Source organism: Astyanax mexicanus, chromosome 7 (assembly GCF_023375975.1).
Source record: "Astyanax mexicanus isolate ESR-SI-001 chromosome 7, AstMex3_surface, whole genome shotgun sequence".
Taxonomy (NCBI): domain Eukaryota; kingdom Metazoa; phylum Chordata; class Actinopteri; order Characiformes; family Acestrorhamphidae; genus Astyanax; species Astyanax mexicanus.
In genome coordinates this window covers 9284437-9305029 of record NC_064414.1, presented here as the reverse complement: position 1 = coordinate 9305029, position 20593 = coordinate 9284437, and the positions used below count along the sequence as shown (strand labels likewise).

Below are 20593 nucleotides of genomic sequence, written 5' to 3'. Positions count from 1 at the left end.
TTATATACTAGTATTTTAATTAACACCACTAAAATAAATAGAATTGCATTTTACATTTCTTGCATTCATTCTTTTATTTACATTAAAGGTCTCATTCCATCGTTTTTTCATACATTTTAATATTTCATTAATTTTAATATCCACAAGCTCGGATATTAAGAGTCTGCTCTACATTTTAAAATCCGAACCGAACGGCACCCGCTTTGATCGGTGTTCTGTCAAGTTGAGCTGTCTTGTCAATCTGTGCTTCCCTAGTGTATATTTAAGGCCTTGGTAAAACGCAGAATCAACCGGAGATCCGATTTAAACCTATGCTCTGTAGTTAACGAGCCAGTGTCAGCTCTGCTGCAGCCCGGCATTAAAATATCCCCTATAAAAAGTTAAATTATTGTTGTGATTAATTAGATTAAACTGTTTTAATTGTTTGACACCAATCATTTATTTTATCTTACATAACATTTGCTCTTTTGGTTTTGGTTCACTCACTTTTAGTCTTGCTCCTCTCAGGCAGAAGGCTACGGAGCATCTCAATGACTGTGGAACCACATGTGATGCAAATGACAAAAAATCTCCTTAAAAAACTTCCTTTAAAACAGCTGAACTGGCTCATTGGAAGGGCTCTCCGAACACTTTTGGACACAGTGTGTATGATGCAGTTTTATGGAACAGTGATTTGAAATAAATGTGCTTCTCTTCTGACTCACACTCATCTCTCTACACTAGCTGCAGCTGCCTGACCACGAGCAGCACAGTCCTTTCAATACTATTGATCCTACAGTGCTTCCGCAACACACACACACACACACGTGTGTACATTAATCCCACTAAGACCACTTTAGAAAGTGGGATTACCAAATAATCCCACTTCAATGTGTTCCTCCTCTGCTGGATACAATGTTCAGGTAAAGTGAGCACTGACCAATAGGAGAGCCACTTACTGACACTCACACTGACACTTTAACTGTGGCCTTATAGAACCCTTACTGAGGGAAAGTGACAAACACTGTACAAATGTCAATACCTAACTGCTCCACCTCCACTGCCTGGCCAAAAAAGGTGACCACCTGGATTTAACTAAGCATTGGAAAATACTTTACTGCATTGGGAGTTGAATAATTTTTAACACAACTGTAGATTCTTAAAAGTGAAAAAATGCAAAACTGCATATGGTGGTTTTAACAGGAGAGGGGTGTTATATATTTTGTAAAGACAAATGCAGACACTGTATATCAGTGGATCAAACTAGAAAACTAAATAAGTGTGTTTTCTAGGAAAATGCAGTTTCCACTTCCAGGCAGTTGCTAGGCTTTGGCTATGTGGTTGCTATGATATTCCAGGTGGTTTCCATTGTGATGCTTGCTAGCTTCTATGGGGTTGCTTTGGTATCTCAGTTAGTTGCTATGAAGATTCTAGGTGGTTGCTTTGATATCCCAGTTATTTGCTGTAAAATTGCTAGGTGGTTGCTATGGTATCCCAGCTATGTGCTATGGTGTTGCTAAGTGGTCAAATATGCTATAAAAGGGGCTGCATTAGTATTAGAGCTTCGATTGAGCCCAAAAAATCTAGCCGGACCCCCACCCGGACTCACCACCAAGTCCGAATTGTTTGAAGGAGCAAAATCTGTTCAGAATTATGTTAATAAAACACAACACGCATAAAGAGATCTCACCTCTCATTTCTATTCTTGCCAGTTTCTGTCCCTTTCAGAATCAGCCGTTTAAGGGCTGGGCCACTTTAATGCAAATAAGTTGTTGCCACGTCATATTTAAGCTTTAAGTGTTTGCCACATGTTAAGGTTAGCTTTTGCTAAATGACAAGACATGAACAAGATCATATTTATCTGCGATAGAAACACAAAACTCATTATTTGAAAGTTCTTACAGCTGTCTCATCAGCTGACCTTATCACAGACAGTAGGTACAGATCCTTCTGTCAGAAGAAGTCTCCTGGCTAATCCTGTTGTGTACTGTCTGAAATTCTCATTCAGCAGACCGTACTGGTGGATCTTTAACTGATCTATGCAGGTTTCACTATTGTGACGTCACAATAATGGAGTAATCCAAACAAACCGACGCACGGCCGTCTCTACCCCACGTGCTGTGGAGATTCCACCACCACAACAAAATCTGCACACTGAACATCTAACTGTAACACTAGTGCATTATTATCAGCAGGTTATAAATGTAGATAACTGATTATCTTCACCACACCCGTGCAATAGATCAAGAAAGACAAATGCTCCTTTCCCTCTGAGCTTCTTGTCTTATTGCGCATAAAAAACGTTCACTGGAATTACAGAAATCGTGAGCACGAGTAGCAGAAATCGTTCACTCGAATTACAGAAATCGTGAGCACGAATTAAAGAAATTGTGAGACCGAATTGCAAATCGTTCACTCGAATTAAAGAAAACGTGAGCACGAACTGCTATATCGTTCGCTTGATTTAATTTATTTTTATTTATTTATTTTTTTTATCCACGGCCCCTCCTGGGCTCCGTATTCAGCTGACTCACAAAAACAGATGCTGGGCTGTTTATAGTGGCGGTTGAGACCCACCAGTTTAGCACCACCAGGTTTACTGCTAATGTTTGTAAAGGCACACTACACGGCTAGATGTTTGATTTTACAGACATGTGACAATGAGGCTACAGTAAATAAAAATCTTGAATTCTATAATTAAGAAGTATGTCCCCATACTTTTGTCTTTACAGTGTCACTCATCAGGTTCTAGCCTTATCCCAGTTCAGAAAAACAAACCCCCATCCGCCTCCATCCAGTTAGATCAGTTTATACTGATGGGATTGGGTGTACTCTGGTCATTTTGAACTGTACACCTAATGACCTAAAATCAGCTTTCAGTACAGCCCAACCCGCTGCATGCCTCTGCACTGACGCTAGCCTGTAATCAGCTGACCATTAACCCAAACACACACAGCACACGGTTTAGCTCACTCTGTTAGAGCTCATTAGCACACGCCGTCATCACTTATTCATTCCTATTAAAGCGGAGGAGTCTAGAAGAACAGGACAGGCCCTGAATAAAAAAACTGCACTACACAACTCCACAGTAAACACCAGTGACTGACAGCCAGGTACAAATTAAAAATAGGCATGTAACTGTAATCATTTTTGTATGAACAATATACTGACCTCTTTACGGAGACCCTAAAAGGACATGGTGTCATTTTTAATGCTTTTATTTGTACTGCTGTCACGACTGCTCACTTATGACTGCCTGATATAGCCACCCTTACCGGCTGCCATGCAATCCAGATTTACTTCATCTGCTGGTGGTTTTAATGTTATGGCTAATTGGTGTACAAACTAGCTGGACATCCTATCCAAATTGTGTGGCTCCTCCATAAATACATAGAAAGATTAGGAAAAAAAATATTTTGAGACAACCAATAGAGTCTTAATATGTTTGAGAGCATCAGTTGTAAAGTTGTGAAGAGGTGGAATTACTATACAGTCAATAGCCCTATTTTAGTAATGCTCTAATACATACGTCCAGACCTACTCAGCTAAGTACAGAAAAAATGCTTAAAGAAATGTCAGTCTTTAAAAGTATCTTCAAGTTAACAGCATCCCAGATAAGAGCAACTAAACACTTCACTTCAGAGCTACATGATTTCATGTGTTATCAATTTTATATTAATGTTTGCTTTAAAAAAGAAAAGACAAATAATAAATTGAGTGTAAACTTTATATAAAAGATCTGTAAAAAACATCACATTTTAATGTAATAATTCTTACTGTATGGGGCCCTCCTGTAGCACAGCAGTCCAACCAGTAGACCAGTATTAGGCCATTAACACTTGTGAAGGCCAATCTAACTAATGTCCATATTCTGTCCAAACAGGAGGTGCACCCCTGCATCTCTCATTACTGGGTTTAATTTACCAGTATTTCTGAATTCAGCGACAGAAGCCATAAAAATGGACAATCAGTGTTATTTCCAGATATAACAAAGCTCGCAAACAAAATAAGGCAACAGAAAACATACAGATCTGGAAAAAAATAAATGATAAGTTTCTTTGATTTTACCAAATTGAAAACCTCTGTAATATAATCAAGAGGAAGAGGCCATCAAACCAAGCTGGACTGCTTGAATTAAGTTATCCAAAATCAGTGCGTAAGACTGGTGGAGGAGAACATGCCAGGGTTATTCCACCAAATATTGATATTCTGAATTCGTTTTTTTTTGCATTTTCTCCAAATAAATTCTTTAAATGACAATATTTTTATGTGGAATTTGGGAGAAATGTTGTCCGTAGTTTATAGAATAAAGCAATGATGTTTATTTTACTTCAACATATACCTATAAATAGCAAAATCAGAGAAACTGATTCAGAAACTGAAGTGGTCTCTTAATTTTGTTCCAGAGCTGTATAGGCTATGTTTTGGTCAGTGCTTGTTCTTCATACAGTCTGTCCTGAGGTCTCTCTCTCTCTCTCTCTTTTCACGCACTCTTCTCCTCTCCTGTGACGAACAGATGAACGGATTTGTTGGAGCGGATCATCTGGGCGGTGCGCTCGGCTCCAGTGATGGCTGCCAGTCTGTGTGTGTCGTAGCGGGAGTACAGGGCTGTGCAGGTGAGAGAGGAGGAGCCGGTGCTGGACTGCAGCATGTTACACACCTCACTGTAGAAGTGGGCGTAGGTGGGCAGAGCATAAAATATCAGGTTTTGAATTCCTTTTATGGTGTATCTGAAAAGAGAGAGAAAAAAAGAAGGACATCAGAAAACACTTCTAAACTGATTAAAACGGAAGAATCTATTTAAAAAAGCTAATGATTAATATGCTGTGGTTGAAGCAAGTGTTTTTTTTCCCTACAATAACCATGTCAGACTTAATTACATAGCCATAAACTGGTCTAGTGCGCCCCCAAGTGGTACAAAATATTTTACATCATCTCCCTATGATTCAGTTCTCAGATTGAAAAGCACAGTCCAAGCTGCTTGAGGTCTAGTGTGAAGTTTCCACCAATCAGTGATGGTTTGGAGAGTCATGTCTCAACATCTGCTGGTGTTGATCCACTGTGTTTTATTATCAAGTCTAAAGTCAGTGCAGTTTTGTTTTCCCACAAAATCTTACAGCATTCTAGATTCCCTCTGCTACTGACAACTTTTATGGAGATGCTGATTTCATTTTCAAGCAGGACTTGGCACACTGCCCACACTGCCAAAAGTACCAATTGGTCTTATATTGTAATATTCTAACTTTCTGAGACAATGATTTTTGGGTTTACCTTGGCTTTAAGCGATAAATCATTTCCAATAAAAGAAATAAATGCTTAAAATAGATCACTCTGTGTGTAATACATCTACATAATATATGAGTTTCAAACTTTGAACTGAAATAAAGTAACTTACCAATGTTATTCTAATTTCCATATATGCACTACAGTACCAGTCAAAAGTTTGAACTCCACTCTTCTCGTTCAATGTGTGTTTTATTTCTTTTAATTATTTTTTACAATGTAAATTTAATATTGAAGACTATATTAAAGCTATACAGAAACACACGTGGAATTATTCAGTAAACAAAAAGTGTTAAACAAACCAGAACATATTTTATAGATTTTTTGAGGACAGATCTGTACACTCTTGGTATTTTAATCTCAGTGTCTTCATGAGGGAGAGTCACCTGGAATAGTTTTCTCAGCGACTTGAAGGAAGGAGTTTCTGGAGGTGCTGAACAATAGTTGCTGCTTTTCTTTTCTTCACGCTGTGAAGCTCCAGCTCATCCCAATCAAATCAAATCACCTCACCATCTCAGTTCATCAGCTTTAGATCAGGGGATTAATGTGGAGGACTAAGACTGTTTTATTACTGTTTACTACATAATTCCAATTACTATACAATATTTCTATTTCTATGGCCCATCAGTCACTTTTATAATCAATGTCACTGCAGCTTGCACTTTGCTCTGTTAATTATCTAACGACCATTAGCAACATCTACTGCACTGCACCGTTTACAGATAGATCTTTACCTTGTATAGAAAGTTTTTTATATTTATGTTTAAATAGGTTTCTTATTGTATTGTGTTGTTGCTGCTGGATGCCTAAATTTCCTTCGGGATAAATGATCTTTCTCTCTTATTTATGAATAAATCAAATAAAGAAATAAATAACACCACTGTGAATGTGAAGGTGTGTCCAAATGTTTGACTGGTACTATATGTATCATTTTAAGTAACTATTTCTTTATTTATTTACTTAAATATAATATTTCCACGTTAAAAAAAAAAAAAAAAAAAAAAGAAATCAGACAGACAGACAGACACACCTCTTGTAGAAGTGGAATCTCTCGGAGAAGAGCAGGATCTGTTTCTCTCCTGTGAGGAAGTGATGTCGAGCTCGGGAAACCTCCGAGCGCTTGGAATACTCGCTGATGCTGCAGAAGCTCACGTCCTCCTTCTTCAGGTAGTTCCTCAAACGCACAAAGTCAAAATAGCTCGGCACGTAGATCAGCGTGTGGGACATGACGGAGTCTCTGTACTGCGGCAGCACCTTCTCCACAAAGAACTGGAACCTGGAGCATCATGGGAAATGTGGTCACATACAGGAACTCTTGGAATTGGTACAAAAGTGACTCCAGCTTTTAAAACAGTTTTAATAGAAACCAAATTTAAACTGAAGTCTACAGAAGACCGATCAGTAGAGTGGTGTGGTAACTGGCTCCCTCTAGTGTTCAGTTTACAGCAAAACAGGGCGCTTCTCACCTGATGTCCTGATCCATGAAGGTGTCAGCCCGAAACATCTGGAACACGTGTGGGAGCTGCACCAGCACCTGGCAGATGGAGCCTATCTTAGGGAGGTTCTTAATAGCTACCTGAAAGTGAGTGAGAGAGTGAGAGAGAGAGAGAATCACCATGTAGGTAAGTATTTTAATAAATATTTCAGAAAGTAGTTTTTGACAGCAGTATGGAAAATCTACTAATATGCTCCGTCCTGTACCTGTCCTGCGTAGTTATGGCAGTGTTTGGTGAGGATGTTGTTGATCTGCGGCTCCGGGATGGCACTGAATATCAGCGTCTGTCTGTAATATTGAGCCCAGTTGTTCAGATTCCTCATCCGCACCCGGGAGAAGTCCACGCCGTGAGAGTCCCGTGGCTGCAGGTTCATGTGCTTCACTGCGTGCTGGAACAAACAGAAAGAGCAGTGGGCAAAGCAGTACATACCGGAGACCTAGTCTAACAGCCTACAGGATTTACAATTCAATATACTGCAATTTATATTGGTAATACTGAAAGAAAGATATTTTTCATATTGACTCATTTCTTTAAGTATTTTTTCTGTACTTAGTTGAGCAGTTTGTGTCATAATATGGATTAGAACCTTATTCAAATAGAGCTATTCACTGTATACCAATTCTTTATAACTTTACAACTGATGCTCTCAAACATATTAAGAGACAAGAAATTCAACTAATTAACTCCTGACAAGTTCAGCACAGCTGTTAACTAAAAGCCTGAATTCCAGTTGACTCTTCCTCACAAAGCTAAGCAAGAAAATCCAGCCAAGATGTGTAAATCTGTCATCTAAACAAGAGGTGCTAATTTCAAGAATCTAAAATGTAAAACATATTCTGGATGGTTTAATTCTTTTTTTAGTTTACCAATTAATTTTTCATATATTATTCTTCGTAGTTTGGATGAATTTAGTTTTAATCTACAATACAGAATGTTTAAAATAATGAAAAAAAAACCCCACTTGATTTAAGGTGTGTCCGAACTTTAGACGGGCACTATAGTTTACATGTAAAGCGTGCTAACAGACAGAGGTTTATTTAATGTGTGTTTAAACCCCGCCCATTAGATGGCAGTGTTTTTTTTTTTTTTACTTCACTTGGATTTTGTAAAACATGAGAGTGTGTTTTATACCATGAATTGTTGTTAAAATTTTATTTAAACAATTTCAATATAATCACCTCACATACAGTAACCCAATATACTGAATCATCACCCCTGTATTGTCCCTGTATCCACCTACTTTTGAACTGCTGCTGATGCATCACTGCCGAGTAGCATCACAGTGCACTCGGAGGTTCCGATACATCAGCTCACAGACGCCCTGTGCTGATCAACATCACCCTAGGAGTGATGAGGAGAAAGAGTGCCGTCTAAGGATGGTAAGCTGCATGGCAGGGATTCCAACCAGCGATCTCCTGATCGTAGTGGCAGTACTAAGCCTGCTGGCGCCCTAATACTGTGTTTTTGAAAATCAATACAGTATTACAAAACAAAATATTGTAATAGGAAACAACATCAACAGTATCTTATACTCATACCTAACATTGTTGTGCTGTACTGTTCAACCCTGCATTAGTATAATATTAGCAATAATAATAATAATAATAATAATAATAATAATAATAATATAAGTTAAATTGATCTAAATTGGAAGTTTGTCCTTATAGATTTATTTTAAGCATTTGTTGCTAAATTTTAGCTTCCAGTCCTGCTAGTTCTCACCATCACATGCTCCCAGTTCTGCATGAGGAACACATCGGTCTGGTCCAGCACCAGCATCTCGATGGAGGACAGGAAGTCGAAGTCTCTCTGAGCTTCTCCCTCCACGCCCAGCAGCGTCCGCAAACCCAGCGGAGACGCGACGATGATGTCGGAGGAGTAGAACGGAGAGTAGAGGCGCATGCTGCGCTTCATGATGGACACACCTAATAAAGAAAGGAGGACTCTCACTGTGAACCACATTACCCACCATTCCCTGCTGTGTTGTTTAATCACTGCACTCAATACCTAATTACTGCGCTCAATATAAGGTGGAGAGTTTAATATGAAGGAGAAAGCCAGGGTTCTCCAAAAAGAACATTGCTTATCGTCTGCAGTTTGCTAAAAATCACATGAACAAGTCAGAAAGCTATTGATTTCTTTTAGACATATCAGACCAAAATAGAACTGTGTTGTGTTTGGAGAAAGGACCTAGAGCTGGGCGATATGGCCCCCCCCAAAAAAAATCTTCGATAAAAATAATAATAAAAAAAATCAGATTTTCGATGATGGTCATCGCCTAATTTGCATAATACATGTTTTTGAAGCTGTAAAGGATGAACATTGTGAGAGAGAGAAAAGTGAGTAAAAAACACTCTAAATATGTTAGAAATGATACAAATGAACTCCAACAAACGAACATTTTGCACTTCTGTTGCTTTTTAAAAAGGCAGTCACGTCTCAAAATAACTTTATTTTTACGTAAATTACATAAATAATTTTTTGCCGTGTTAAATGTTATTATAGGAGCAGTTTTTTATTTTATATATTTTTTTTTAGCTTTCTTAAGTTTTCTTTATTTTCAAACCTATTATAGACAAATTGTTGAATAGCTTCCAGGGAGGGAGAGAGGGGCGGGGCTAAGCTCAGGGGCGCGTCTGTGGTGAAAATTAAAACTCAGAGAAAATCGATTTGCATAAAAACACACCGTCCTTATCTGTAAATTTGAATTAATCGATAAAATTGATCAATCGCCCAGCTCTAAAAGGACCTCATCCCATCTGTGAAACATGGTGGTGGTAGTATCATGGTTTGGGCCTGTTTTGCTGCATCTGGGCCAGAACAGCTTATCTTTATTGATGGAGCAATGAATTATAGATTTTATCAGAGAATTCTGTTAAAAGGAAAATGTCGGGACATCTGTCCATGAACTGAATCTCAATAGAAGGTGGGTCACGAAGCAAGACAATGACTCGAAGCTCACAATTTGTTCTATCAAAGAATGATTCAAGAAGAATAAATATAATGTTTTGGAATGGCTAGGTCAAAATCCTGACCATAATCTTTTGAAACTGTTGTGGAAGAAGCTGAAGTGAGCAGATAATGTAAGGAAATCTACCAACATCCAAAAGTTGGAGCTGTTCTGTATAGAGCTATGGGTTAAAATTCCTCCAAGCCCGTGTGCAAAACTGATTAAAAAATTATCAAAAAGATTTAGCTGCAGTTATTGCTGCAAAAGGGAAAAGGGGGAAGAAAAAAGAAAAAAAAAAACACACCAGATACTGAAAATAAAAGTTAACATACTTTAGCCAAATATGTAACATTTGACCATTTTCCTCATGAAATAAATGATAAAATATTATATTTTTGTCTCAAATGTTTAACTGGGTTCTCTTTATGTACATTTAGAAAAATCTGGTGGTGTTTTAGGTCATATTTATGCTGAAATATAGAAAATTCTAAAGGGTTCACAATCTTTCAAGCAACACTGTACATTTAAATTGTACACAAGTATACTGTACTCTTCAACACTGTAATCTTCTAAGGAACCAATCAGCTGTATGTAACGCACCTATCCTGAAGTGATCGTCCACATTTCCTGAGAACACAGCGTTGTAATCGTCTGGCCGGTGCAGGTTTGTGGGCCTGTCGTTGGGATCCTCTCCGTACTCATCTTTAAATCTCTTCTTATTACTGACTTCCATCTTCTTCCCTTCGTGCTCCAGCAGACTGATGAAGGTCTGCACCACCCGCAGAGCTCCGTCCCGAAACGGCACCAGGATCAGCACCTGCAGGAGGACCAGAGGTCAATACTGCTGCATGTCCATCCTTCAAACTGAGAATACTTACTGTATTTTATTTTTTTGCACTATAAAATTCTTTAATTTACCAAAAAAATGTGTGCCTTATAATCCAGTGCATCTTATGTATGAATTTTACCCATTTAGGTATTAAGGAGTAGTAAAGCCACTCTGATGAAGTACAGCGTTATACAGGAGTTTCAGTTTAGTTCTCCAGCACTGAGACTGAAGCAGTTAGCATTAGCCGCTAACCATGCAAAGCACAATTATTATTAATTATTCCTGGACTATAGCCTGTTGCTAACCAAGGCTAGCACTGCTTGAGCAGCATTTATATTACCCACTAACCACGCGCTATTTAGCATTCAGATATGAGTATTATCAGACTATAGCCTGCTGCTAACCCTGGGTAGCACTGCTGGAGCAGAATTAGCATTAGTCGCCAAGCGCGCTAGCCCTTTTGCAACTTAAAGGTGAGTATATCTGACTGTAGCTTGTGTGTTTACCATGTTAAAACAAGCTGCGTGGGACAAACTGCTAGCTGATATCGTCCTGGCTTTTGGGAGCATTAAGGGTTCCTCAGTGTAGTGCTGTCGAGTGCCTTAGTGCTGGAGAAATTCAGGACTCTAAGTTTATTGTAAATAAACATAAGTGCTTTACTTACCCGAATAAACAGTTTTCAGAAGAAAAATCTGTGTTGATTAACATCCAGTCCTCGCTTCACTTTAAAATAAAGTATTTGTTTTAAGAATTACAGTTTTGTTTACTTAGCTTAGCTTTACTTAACTTACCAAACTTTAATTTTAGCTTTAACTTAGCTTTGGGGTAAGCCAGGGCGAGATTAGCTAGCGGTTCGTCCCATGTAGCTTGTTTTAACACGGTAAATGCATAGGCTACAGTCCGACAATACTCACCTCTAAACGACAAAAGAGCTAGCATTTAGCGCGGTTAGCGGGTAATGCTAATGATGCTCCAGCCTTAGTGCTGAAGAACTGAAAACTGAATCTCCTGTATAATGCTGCACTTCAGCAGAGTGGCTTTACTGCTCTTTACAACCTGACTGGTAAAATTCAGACATAAGACGCACTGATGATTGTTTGGAAAATTTAAGAATTTTAAGTGCGCCTTATAGTGGGAAAAATACAGTAATTCAACACTATGGCCGTTTCTCAATACACAAGTACACAAGTCTGGACTCCCGTACTTGGCAAGCACGGACTTGGGAAGTTCGGATCGCGAATGCGGACTCCCGAGGACGGGAGGAGGCGGGACGGTTGTTCTGTAATTGGAACAGCTGTGTACTTGATGACGTCACCCTCTTAGAGGAGCGGAAAACGTTGTTCTGAAAACATAGGAGCACATTTTCACCTAGCCGCTTTCTTAACAAATAAACCACATGTCTGAAGTTTAAACCCCTACATTCTCACCTAAAAATAACTTAAAATGTTATTTTAGCACACAGCAGTCCTGTTTTGAAAACGTACAGGTGCTTACAGTTATGTCCCTTCTCCTCCTGCATTTCGCTGATACTGCTGCGAGGTGCATTCTGGGTTATCGGGCTGTAAGAAGTCCACACAAGTCACCTTCCATGCATCCTCGATAAAGTGGGAGGAGCAAGAACACATCCGGGTATTAGTTGTGTACTTGGCTAACTGCGATCTTCTGAATTGGAACAGTTCTTGGGCTGCGACTGATGACGTTTCCCGAGTCCACAAGAACACAAGTACAGACAAGAACGCAGATTGAGAAACAGCCAGTGTTTATTTATCAGTAATAGTTTGTGTTACCTTGGGTCTGGTGAGCCCCTGGTCTCTGAAATCCTCCTCCTCCCCCCCCTTAGCCTCCTTCAGCCGGGCATTATGAGCAAGAACCTGGGAGTTGGCCTTCAGCACGTGGTTAAGGGCGTGGAGACAGTACGCCCGCCGGACCTCCGGACCCTCCACTAGCGGAGAGCATTCTGGGTAATAAACATCCCTGTATGATCCTGTAGTACACAGACAACACATGTTACTAAAGCACAAGCATGTGCATCACAAACCCTCATTCAGCCCCATGTCTGCACATACCAGAGACTGTAAAAAAAGATGGACGCCGTGTCGTCGTTCCCATTCATTCAATGAAAATGAAGCCAAAATATTCCGCCACGTTGGCGATCCTGATACCCGAGTCTGCACAGTAGAGACCAGAGGAGGGAGAAAGACTGTGGAGAGCAGCCTACTCATTTACAGTTTTTACGGAGCTGACCGTCTGTTATTGGTCCCGCCCATAACCAGCCCTTTTACAATAACCACACCTTTTTTGAATGGAGCTGAATAACGTTTTTAAAAACGAATTCTGTGGGGATATAAAAATTTGACAATATAAGCAGAGGTTACACTAGCTGCTGCATCTACATAATGGAGGTAAAATTACTGTATATTAGAAAAAAACGTGATTGAAAGTTGTCTGTTTTGCCATTGAAACCTATGGGGATGGGTGGGGTTACACAGCTTTCTGAAACCGAACAGCAGGGGGCGCCCGACCTGTGGTGGCTTCACTTTTGAGAGACGATGCTCTGTCCAGCTATACACAGTCTATGGCACATACCCATGAGTCTCAGCAGCTCCTGCTGCAGCTCTGTGAGGTCCAACGCAGCGCCTCCCTCAGGCTGGTTGAGGGAGCGCCAGTTTGGCTCCAAGGCTTTGTGGAAGTGAGGGAGGGGGAGAGAGGAAGCCTGGCTGATGGGGGGAAAACACTCCAGAGGGTACGAGCACTGCAGCACACCCAGTCTGGACCACTGGACCCAAGAGAGATGAACATATAGAAACAAGAAATTTAAAACAAGCCTAAACAATTAGGCACATGTAGTTACTACATAATAAAAGCCTGTGCAGTGTTTTGCTGGGTTAATTTTTTTTCTTATATTTTTATAAAATGCTCTGATTAATTGATCTACACAAATACACAAGCTTAAATCATTTACATCAAATAATGATATTTTCTTTGTGAAGCAAGACACAAAAAATTGTATGCAACGGTGTAATGAAAAAGTGGCAAAATTATTTAAATTAATGCGAACCTGTGAAAATTATAAAGGAAATGCATAGCAGTATATCAGTTTTCTTTTTTCAATATCGTGCAGCCCTAGTAAGCATTTTATGTTTTTAATTAGGGTCTGTAATTTATATACGGTCCCTTGCCAACTTCAGTGCCATCTTCTGCAATTCTGGCTATTTTTATTAAATGTACTGAACTGAATGGAAAGGTTGGGAACTTGTATAATGTTTATAGTTTGGTCCCAGTTCCTCAATCGTTTAAAAAATTTAATTTCATATTCATCAAGTTTTAATAGTTCAGAAATCAATATTTGGTGCAATAACCCTGTTTTTTATCACAGTTTTAATTTATCTTGGCATGTTCTCCTCCACCAGCCTTACACACTGCTTTTGGATAACTTTATGCCTTTACTCCTGATAGAAAAAAAATCAAGCAGTTCAGTTTGGTTTGATGGCTTGTGATCATCCATATTCCTCTTATATTCCAGAGGTTTTCAATTTGGTAAAAAATAAAGAAGTGGTCCCCCCCCCCCCCCCCCCCCCAGAGCTGAATATCTACTACAGACAGATTATCTCTGTCCAGTATCATTTATTTTACTATAATCCTGGATATATGGAGACATTTGGAGTGCATTATTAGTATCATGACATTCTGGATCATCTGTTCTGTTAAAAATCTGATACAATTCTTGTATTTTTTTTTATATCTTAGTTAGGGGTGTGCCATATCGTATCGAATGCAATAGCAAAATTGAATTTTAATTTTGTGGCACTAGTGTATTCTTGAAATATATATATTTTAAATTTAGTGTTTTGTCATATACCAAAGAGTATCATTAATATATATCATGATGATATTTTAGGGCCATATAACTCACCCCTACTTGTGATTAAAAAAAAAAAGCGAAAAAGTCTGGGCTTTACATTACATTAAGTGTTCAGTAATCTGTAACAGACTTAATCCTATGATTTGTGACACTGTATGTATGACTAAAACATAGACACAGAAATATAGAACACAGATAGAAACAGTAGAAGCTACTTTTTAAAAGATAACAGTGACCCACAGTGTCACAAACCACAAACAAAATTCACATAAACCTCACGCATGTCAGGACTCATGTTGGAATGTGTAAAATTAGAAATATCCTTTTATAAAACCCAGGTTTCACTGGATAATTCAGGCTGAATGGTGTCCTACCTTAACCTGAGTCCTGATCTTAGAGCCCTCAGAGATTCTCTTCACCTGCTCATCACTCAGCTCTGTCTCCTGGTGCTTCAGAAATGCATCTGTTTAGCAAAACACAACATAACTGTTAGTCACAGGTATAAGATCACTATCTGTGTACCTCATACTGATATCGTGGTGGGTCAACACCCAGTACCAGTATTGGTATTCATGAATCTCTAAATAAGAGTTTAGACTTGCATTTTAATGTATTTTAATGCGTTTTTGTGTGGCAGCAATGATATTTTTAATGTTTCACAGCAGCTCTCTTACCTTCCCCTGTGCTGCCATCACTCTTCTCCTCATTCTGTTCTTCCTCTGCAGGCAGGTTGGACTCCAGACAAAAGTCTTCTTCATTAGATTTGTCTATAAACTCTCCTTCCAGCTCTTCCTCTCCGTCCCCCTTCTCCTCTCCTTTCTTCTCTCCAGCCACAGCTGGCTCTTCTTTGGAGGCATTTTCATCTTCATCATTTACTCCATTCTCCTCCTCATCCTCCTCAACTTCTTCTCCATCCTCCTCTTCTTCCTCCTCATTATCCTCATCACTGTCTTCTGCATCCTCCTCTTCAGCATCATCATCATCATCATCATCATCATCATCTACTTTCAAATAGAAAAAGAAAAAGCATTTATGAGCATGGCTTAAGAACGGTATGATTTATCGGTCCCACTATGAAGAAAACATTAATAAAAAAAAGCATATTATTATATTTAAAAAAATGTGTCTGAAGTAGACCCGTCATAATAACTATGCAATTAACATATTGTACAATATATGAACGTGACCTCTATAGGCCTGTAATAATAATTGCAATATCGATTTATTGTACAATCAATGAACATGACCTCAATATTTTTGGATAATCACGATATCGTCTACTGTGTTTATTTGTATGTTTGTTCACATATTCAACAATAAACAGTATTTTAGCCAGTCATGCTTCAATAACTGTGACTGCATACACAAAAAGTGGACTAAAATAGGTGAAACAATAAGTATGTAATTCCCTAATTATAATATTAATTATAATAAATGATTAATTCAAATTTTGTAGTCTTTAAAAGGTGTATTATTGCTTTTCTGTATTTTTTATTTATTTATTATTACTTAGTTTTATGTTATTCTGTTATCATTATGTCAGTGGCGTTTAATAGTCCTTAAATTACAAAAATATCGAGTATCGCAATCATTTCTGGGACAATATATCGTCCACATAAAAATCTTATCGTGACAGGCCTAGATCTTTATTATTTTTGCTGTTCATTGTGTTTGAAGTCAAAAGTTTAAACACACTTTAAATTCAGTTTTTTTTTTTCAATATTTTAAAATGTTCATCCAAATTATGAAGAAAAACCTATGAGATTATTTAGTAAACTTCAGTGTCTCAGAGAATTAGAATATTATATATCAAGGCCAATTGGTACTTTTGGCAGTGTGCCAGGTCCTGCTGGAAAATGAAATCCACATCTCCATAAAAGTTGTCAGCAGAGGTTCAGCATGAAGTGCTGTAAGATTTTCTGGGAAAACAAAACTGCACTGACTTTAGACTTGATAATAAAACACAGTGGATCAACACCAGCAGATGAAATGTCTCTCCTAGTATCACTAATAATCAGTTAATGTTGCATTTCTTTTGGAAATCAAGGGAACAGAGTTTGGAGGAAGAGTGGAGAGCTCTTCAGGCTGCTTCAGGTCTAACGTAAAGTTTCCACAATCTCCAAACTCTTGACTGGTACTGTAGATTATAATCCATTTTCATTATTTGAAAATTCTTAATAATAAAAAGTAAATTGGGCTTAAAATGAAGGTACCTGTGTTAATATGCTACAATATCATTATATCATTGGCATAAAATGGTCTTTAAAATGCAACTTCTTTTTTTAACGCAATTTATTCTGGAACAATATATTGCCCTAAACAAATCGCCTAAAAGCTATTGTGACAGGTCTAGCCTGAAGCTTCTGCAGTTTTATTCTGGAGCTACAATGCTAATGTAGCTAATAAGTAATGCAAGCTTATCAACATCACAATATCAGAAACAGCAACAAGAAATTCTATCACAGAGTGCTAGCTTCATAAATTTACATATTCACTACAATAGCCATGTTGTGCTAATGCTAAAAATAAACTAAAAACCTCACACAGCAAATATAGTGAATTTCATGATTTATTACGAAGCAAACCTTCATCTGGATTGACCATTTCTTCTTCTACACCATCTTCATCATCCTCATCATCTTCCTCACTCTCCTCTTCCTCACTGTTATCATCAGCTTTGCGGTTCATAGTTGACAGCAGCTGTTGATATGCAGAGGGTTTCTCTTCTTCTTCTACTCCTTCTTCGTCGATATCTTCATCACTCTCAGAGCCTGAGTGTTCAGGATTGTTGGGCTGTGAAGAGAAAGAGCAATATTTAAACATACATAGCTTTATTTGTCATAAAGCCACATTACCAAAGAAATCTAAAATACTGCTAAAGCTCTTGAACTATCTGTATGACTAACTTGAATAGGCTAATCTACTTTTATTGTTTCAGTCTATGGTTTGGCCAAATATTTTTTTTTTTTTTTTTTTTTTAAACAATGGCGCCAGGCCTACAATCACAAACGCATAACTAGAGTTTATGTTAAAGGTAAAGGGTAAAAGACCATCTCAAAGCAGCTTGATGTTCCTGTGACTACAGCTGCACATATTATTCAGAAATTTTAAATAAGCGGGATTGTAGCTAACCTCCCTGGATGTGGCTGCATAAGGTAAATTGACAAAAAAACATTTAAAGAGATTAAAGGTAAACTTTAAGCTCAAGGAATATAAGTATCAGATCACACAATTTGTCATTATTTGAGCCAAAGAAAACTTAATGGGAGATGACCAAGGAGGACACATTTGTTAAAATCAAAACACAAACTGGAATTTGCCAAATTACATGTGGTCAACAGGATAATGACCCAATACACACAGATAAAAACACCCAAGATGAGCCCTGATCTAAATCATACTGAGCACCTTTGGAAGAAGCTGAAACATGCCGACTGGCAAACCTTCAAACCTGAGATGACTGGAGCACAGTTTGCTCATGAGGAGTCAGCCAAAATCTCTGCTGAGAGGTGCAGAAGTCTCATTGACTGTTACAGGAATCGTTTGATTGCAGTGTTTGCCTCAAAAGGTTGTGCAACAAAATCTTAAGTTAAGGGTACCATCATGAGTTTACTTTTTAACCCTTGTGTGGTGGTCATATTTTTGTTACTCGTTTACTTTGTTACTTGTGTTTAATTCAGCAAAATTAAGCAATTTTACATTAAAATGCTTTACACATGCTTGCTTCACTTAAATTGCAAGCAATTTAAACAGCTTACATGGTTAATATTTACCCTTTACCTTTCTTATGCTACATTTCTTTCAAAAAGTGCTAAAAGAATGTAAAAATGTAAAAGAAAATGAATTAAACTCAAGATATGAGTAGAAAATGTGTTTAGTTTCAAATTTACAAATGAAGCAATGTTTATTAGCCCTTGGCCAAACATACTGTATGTAATATAAATGTGTGGGTGGTGTACAGTGTGTGTTTATCGTGTTTTGATATATGTTTTTCACAAAAAATGAGCCAATGCCAATGAGTTTCAGTTAGAAAAAATATTTTTTTAGTATCATTTGATGAAAAATGAAAACGGGTCCCACAGACCCGAACACACAAGGGTTAAAATGATTCAGATGCATACATTTGAAGCATGATTGAAAAAAAAAGTCAGATTTTCATTTGTTCATTTTTATAGGATATTTATTTATCATTACTTTTGTCAAATTCAAGTTATTTCTGTGACCATTGTGGATTTTCCTTTCGTTAACGGAGGGGTATCAAACATTTTGTTCACGTGTGTATATACACTCCAAAGCACTTATTCTAAAAAAATAAAATAAAATAAAATAATTTCTATTATTTTATAAATAATTTATTCTAATAATATTACGAATAGAGGGGACTTTAGCTGGTACTCACCAAACGAACAATCTGTGTTCTTTCTCGTCTGTCAGGAACACTAAAACAAAAAGCACAGAAATAAAGTGAGCTGTTTACATCTCGTCACGTAATTTTACTAAAACTAATACGTTAATAAGGTCAATGTCTTTATCTTCTCGTTTAAACAAGATAGATAATAGATAATTGTATTAAATGCACTGGCTTTATCTCAATCCTATCAAATGCTGCCTACTGAAGGATGATTCTGAGGTACCAAGGCATGTCTGAATATAAGGTTAGTAATCTAGCCTCCTGTTTAATTGTGAAAAAGTGCTAAAGGCTAATATTAACACAGATAAACCTCAGGCAGTAGTGTTATCTTATTTATTCTGTCAGAGTGGCTCCACTACTCTACACTGCTTAATGAGTCAGTCTGGACAGCTATAAGAGAAAAAGTCAGCCAGCAGCTCTCTACTGAGGAATCAGACATATTCAGCCATACTGTAAGACCCCAGCCGGTATCCGCTGCAGTGTTTCACAAGAGGAGCAAACAGTCAGGAATAAACTGTGTAAATAAAGCACAGCAGCTCTTACTCATCATGGAACGGATGCTCCTCTCCGAACTCCTTCAGGTGCTTCTTCTGTTTTTTACTCAGACTCCATAAATCCTGCTGTTTCTGCCTCCTTTTCCCCATTTTACTAAACACGTGTTTCCCAGCTCGAGCGCTGCTGTGTTTACCTTTTACCCGCAGCTCCGCCGCCGCCCGGCGGCCTGGAGGAGAACTACACTCCCAATAAACCACGTGTTCAGCTTTAGCATCACTCTGTAACCAACTGCTGTATTATTCATTTACTCTAAATTTATACAGTACATTATATAAATATTTACTGAAGAAAGAAATGAAGTGTCTAAAATAATGACTTACTATCTCAAAATAATGAAATGACTTACTATCTGAAAATAACGAATAAGTATCTCAAATTGGCGATTTTCTATCTCAAAATAATTAAGAACTTTCTTAAAATAATGACTTACAATGTCAAAATAATGAATTAGTATCTCAAAATAATGAATAAATATCTTAAAAGAGCGACTTACTACCTCAAAATAATGAAATGACTTACTATCTGAAAATAATGAATAAGTATCTCAAAATAGCACTTTCTATCTCAAAATAATTAAGAACTATCTTAAAATAATGACTTACTATCTCAAAATAATGATTTAGTCTCTTAAAATAATGAATTATTATCTCAAAATAATGATTTAGTCTCTTAAAATAATGAATTATTATCTCAAAATAATGATTTACTGTCTCAAAATAATGAATATGAATATAATGAATATAATGCAATGACAGTATCTCAAAATAATGAATTAGTTATCTCAACATAATGACTAAATATCTCAAAATAATCAGATAGTATAATAATAGACTACAAATTTAACTCTGCGCCTTATGTACAAATTCTACCAGTCAGGTATTAAGGATCAGTAAAGCCACTCTGCTGAAGTACAGCGTTATAAGGATGAGTTTTCAGTGAATTTTCTCCAGAACTAAGGCTGGGTGAAGAAGTATTAGCATTAGCCGCTAACCACAGCAGTAGCTCTTTTGCCATTCAGAGGTGAGCATATTGGATTGTAGTCTGCGTGTTTACTGTGTTAAAACAAGCTACATGTTATGAACCGCTACCAGAACACACAGACTTCCTCAGTCTAGTGCTATCAGGCGGCACTTATTTCTCACTAGCACTGCGGTAAGTGGCTAATGCTAATGCTGCTGAAGAAACTTCACTTCACCCTTATACAAAATATTGAAAAATCTAAGCTCAC

The 20593-nt window shown here is 37.7% G+C and overlaps 1 protein-coding gene across 2 annotated transcripts; it reads right to left on the bottom strand.

Annotated features, from left to right (window-relative positions):
• Positions 1-3688: 3688 nt before the first annotated feature.
• Positions 3689-19513, bottom strand: utp25 (UTP25 small subunit processor component). 2 transcript variants are annotated; one of them, XM_022685069.2, is made up of 13 exons: positions 19354-19513; positions 18799-18838; positions 16985-17192; positions 15074-15403; positions 14774-14862; positions 13124-13313; positions 12325-12521; positions 10309-10525; positions 8481-8683; positions 6964-7146; positions 6729-6838; positions 6293-6538; positions 3689-4709 (listed from the first exon to the last, which is right to left on the bottom strand). In XM_022685069.2, exons 1-13 carry the CDS (start codon positions 19452-19454, stop codon positions 4463-4465), a joined length of 2361 nt encoding a protein of 786 aa, XP_022540790.2. In that variant the 5' UTR covers positions 19455-19513; the 3' UTR covers positions 3689-4462. The 2 variants fall into 2 exon arrangements, with proteins under 2 accessions (XP_022540790.2, XP_049337557.1); XM_049481600.1 differs by having other exon boundaries at positions 15074-15400.
• Between the last annotated feature and the right edge of the window lie 1080 nt (positions 19514-20593).

Coding starts and splice junctions, on each gene's coding strand:
- utp25 (XM_022685069.2), bottom strand. CDS start 19,454: ATGGGGAAAAGGAGGCAGAAACAGCAGGATTTATGGAGTCTGAGTAAA. Junction 14,863..15,073: donor TGATGGCAGCACAGGGGAAG/GTAAGAGAGCTG, acceptor TTTGCTAAACAG/ATGCATTTCTGAAGCACCAG. Junction 7,147..8,480: donor AGAACTGGGAGCATGTGATG/GTGAGAACTAGC, acceptor TGTTTGTTCCAG/CACGCAGTGAAGCACATGAA.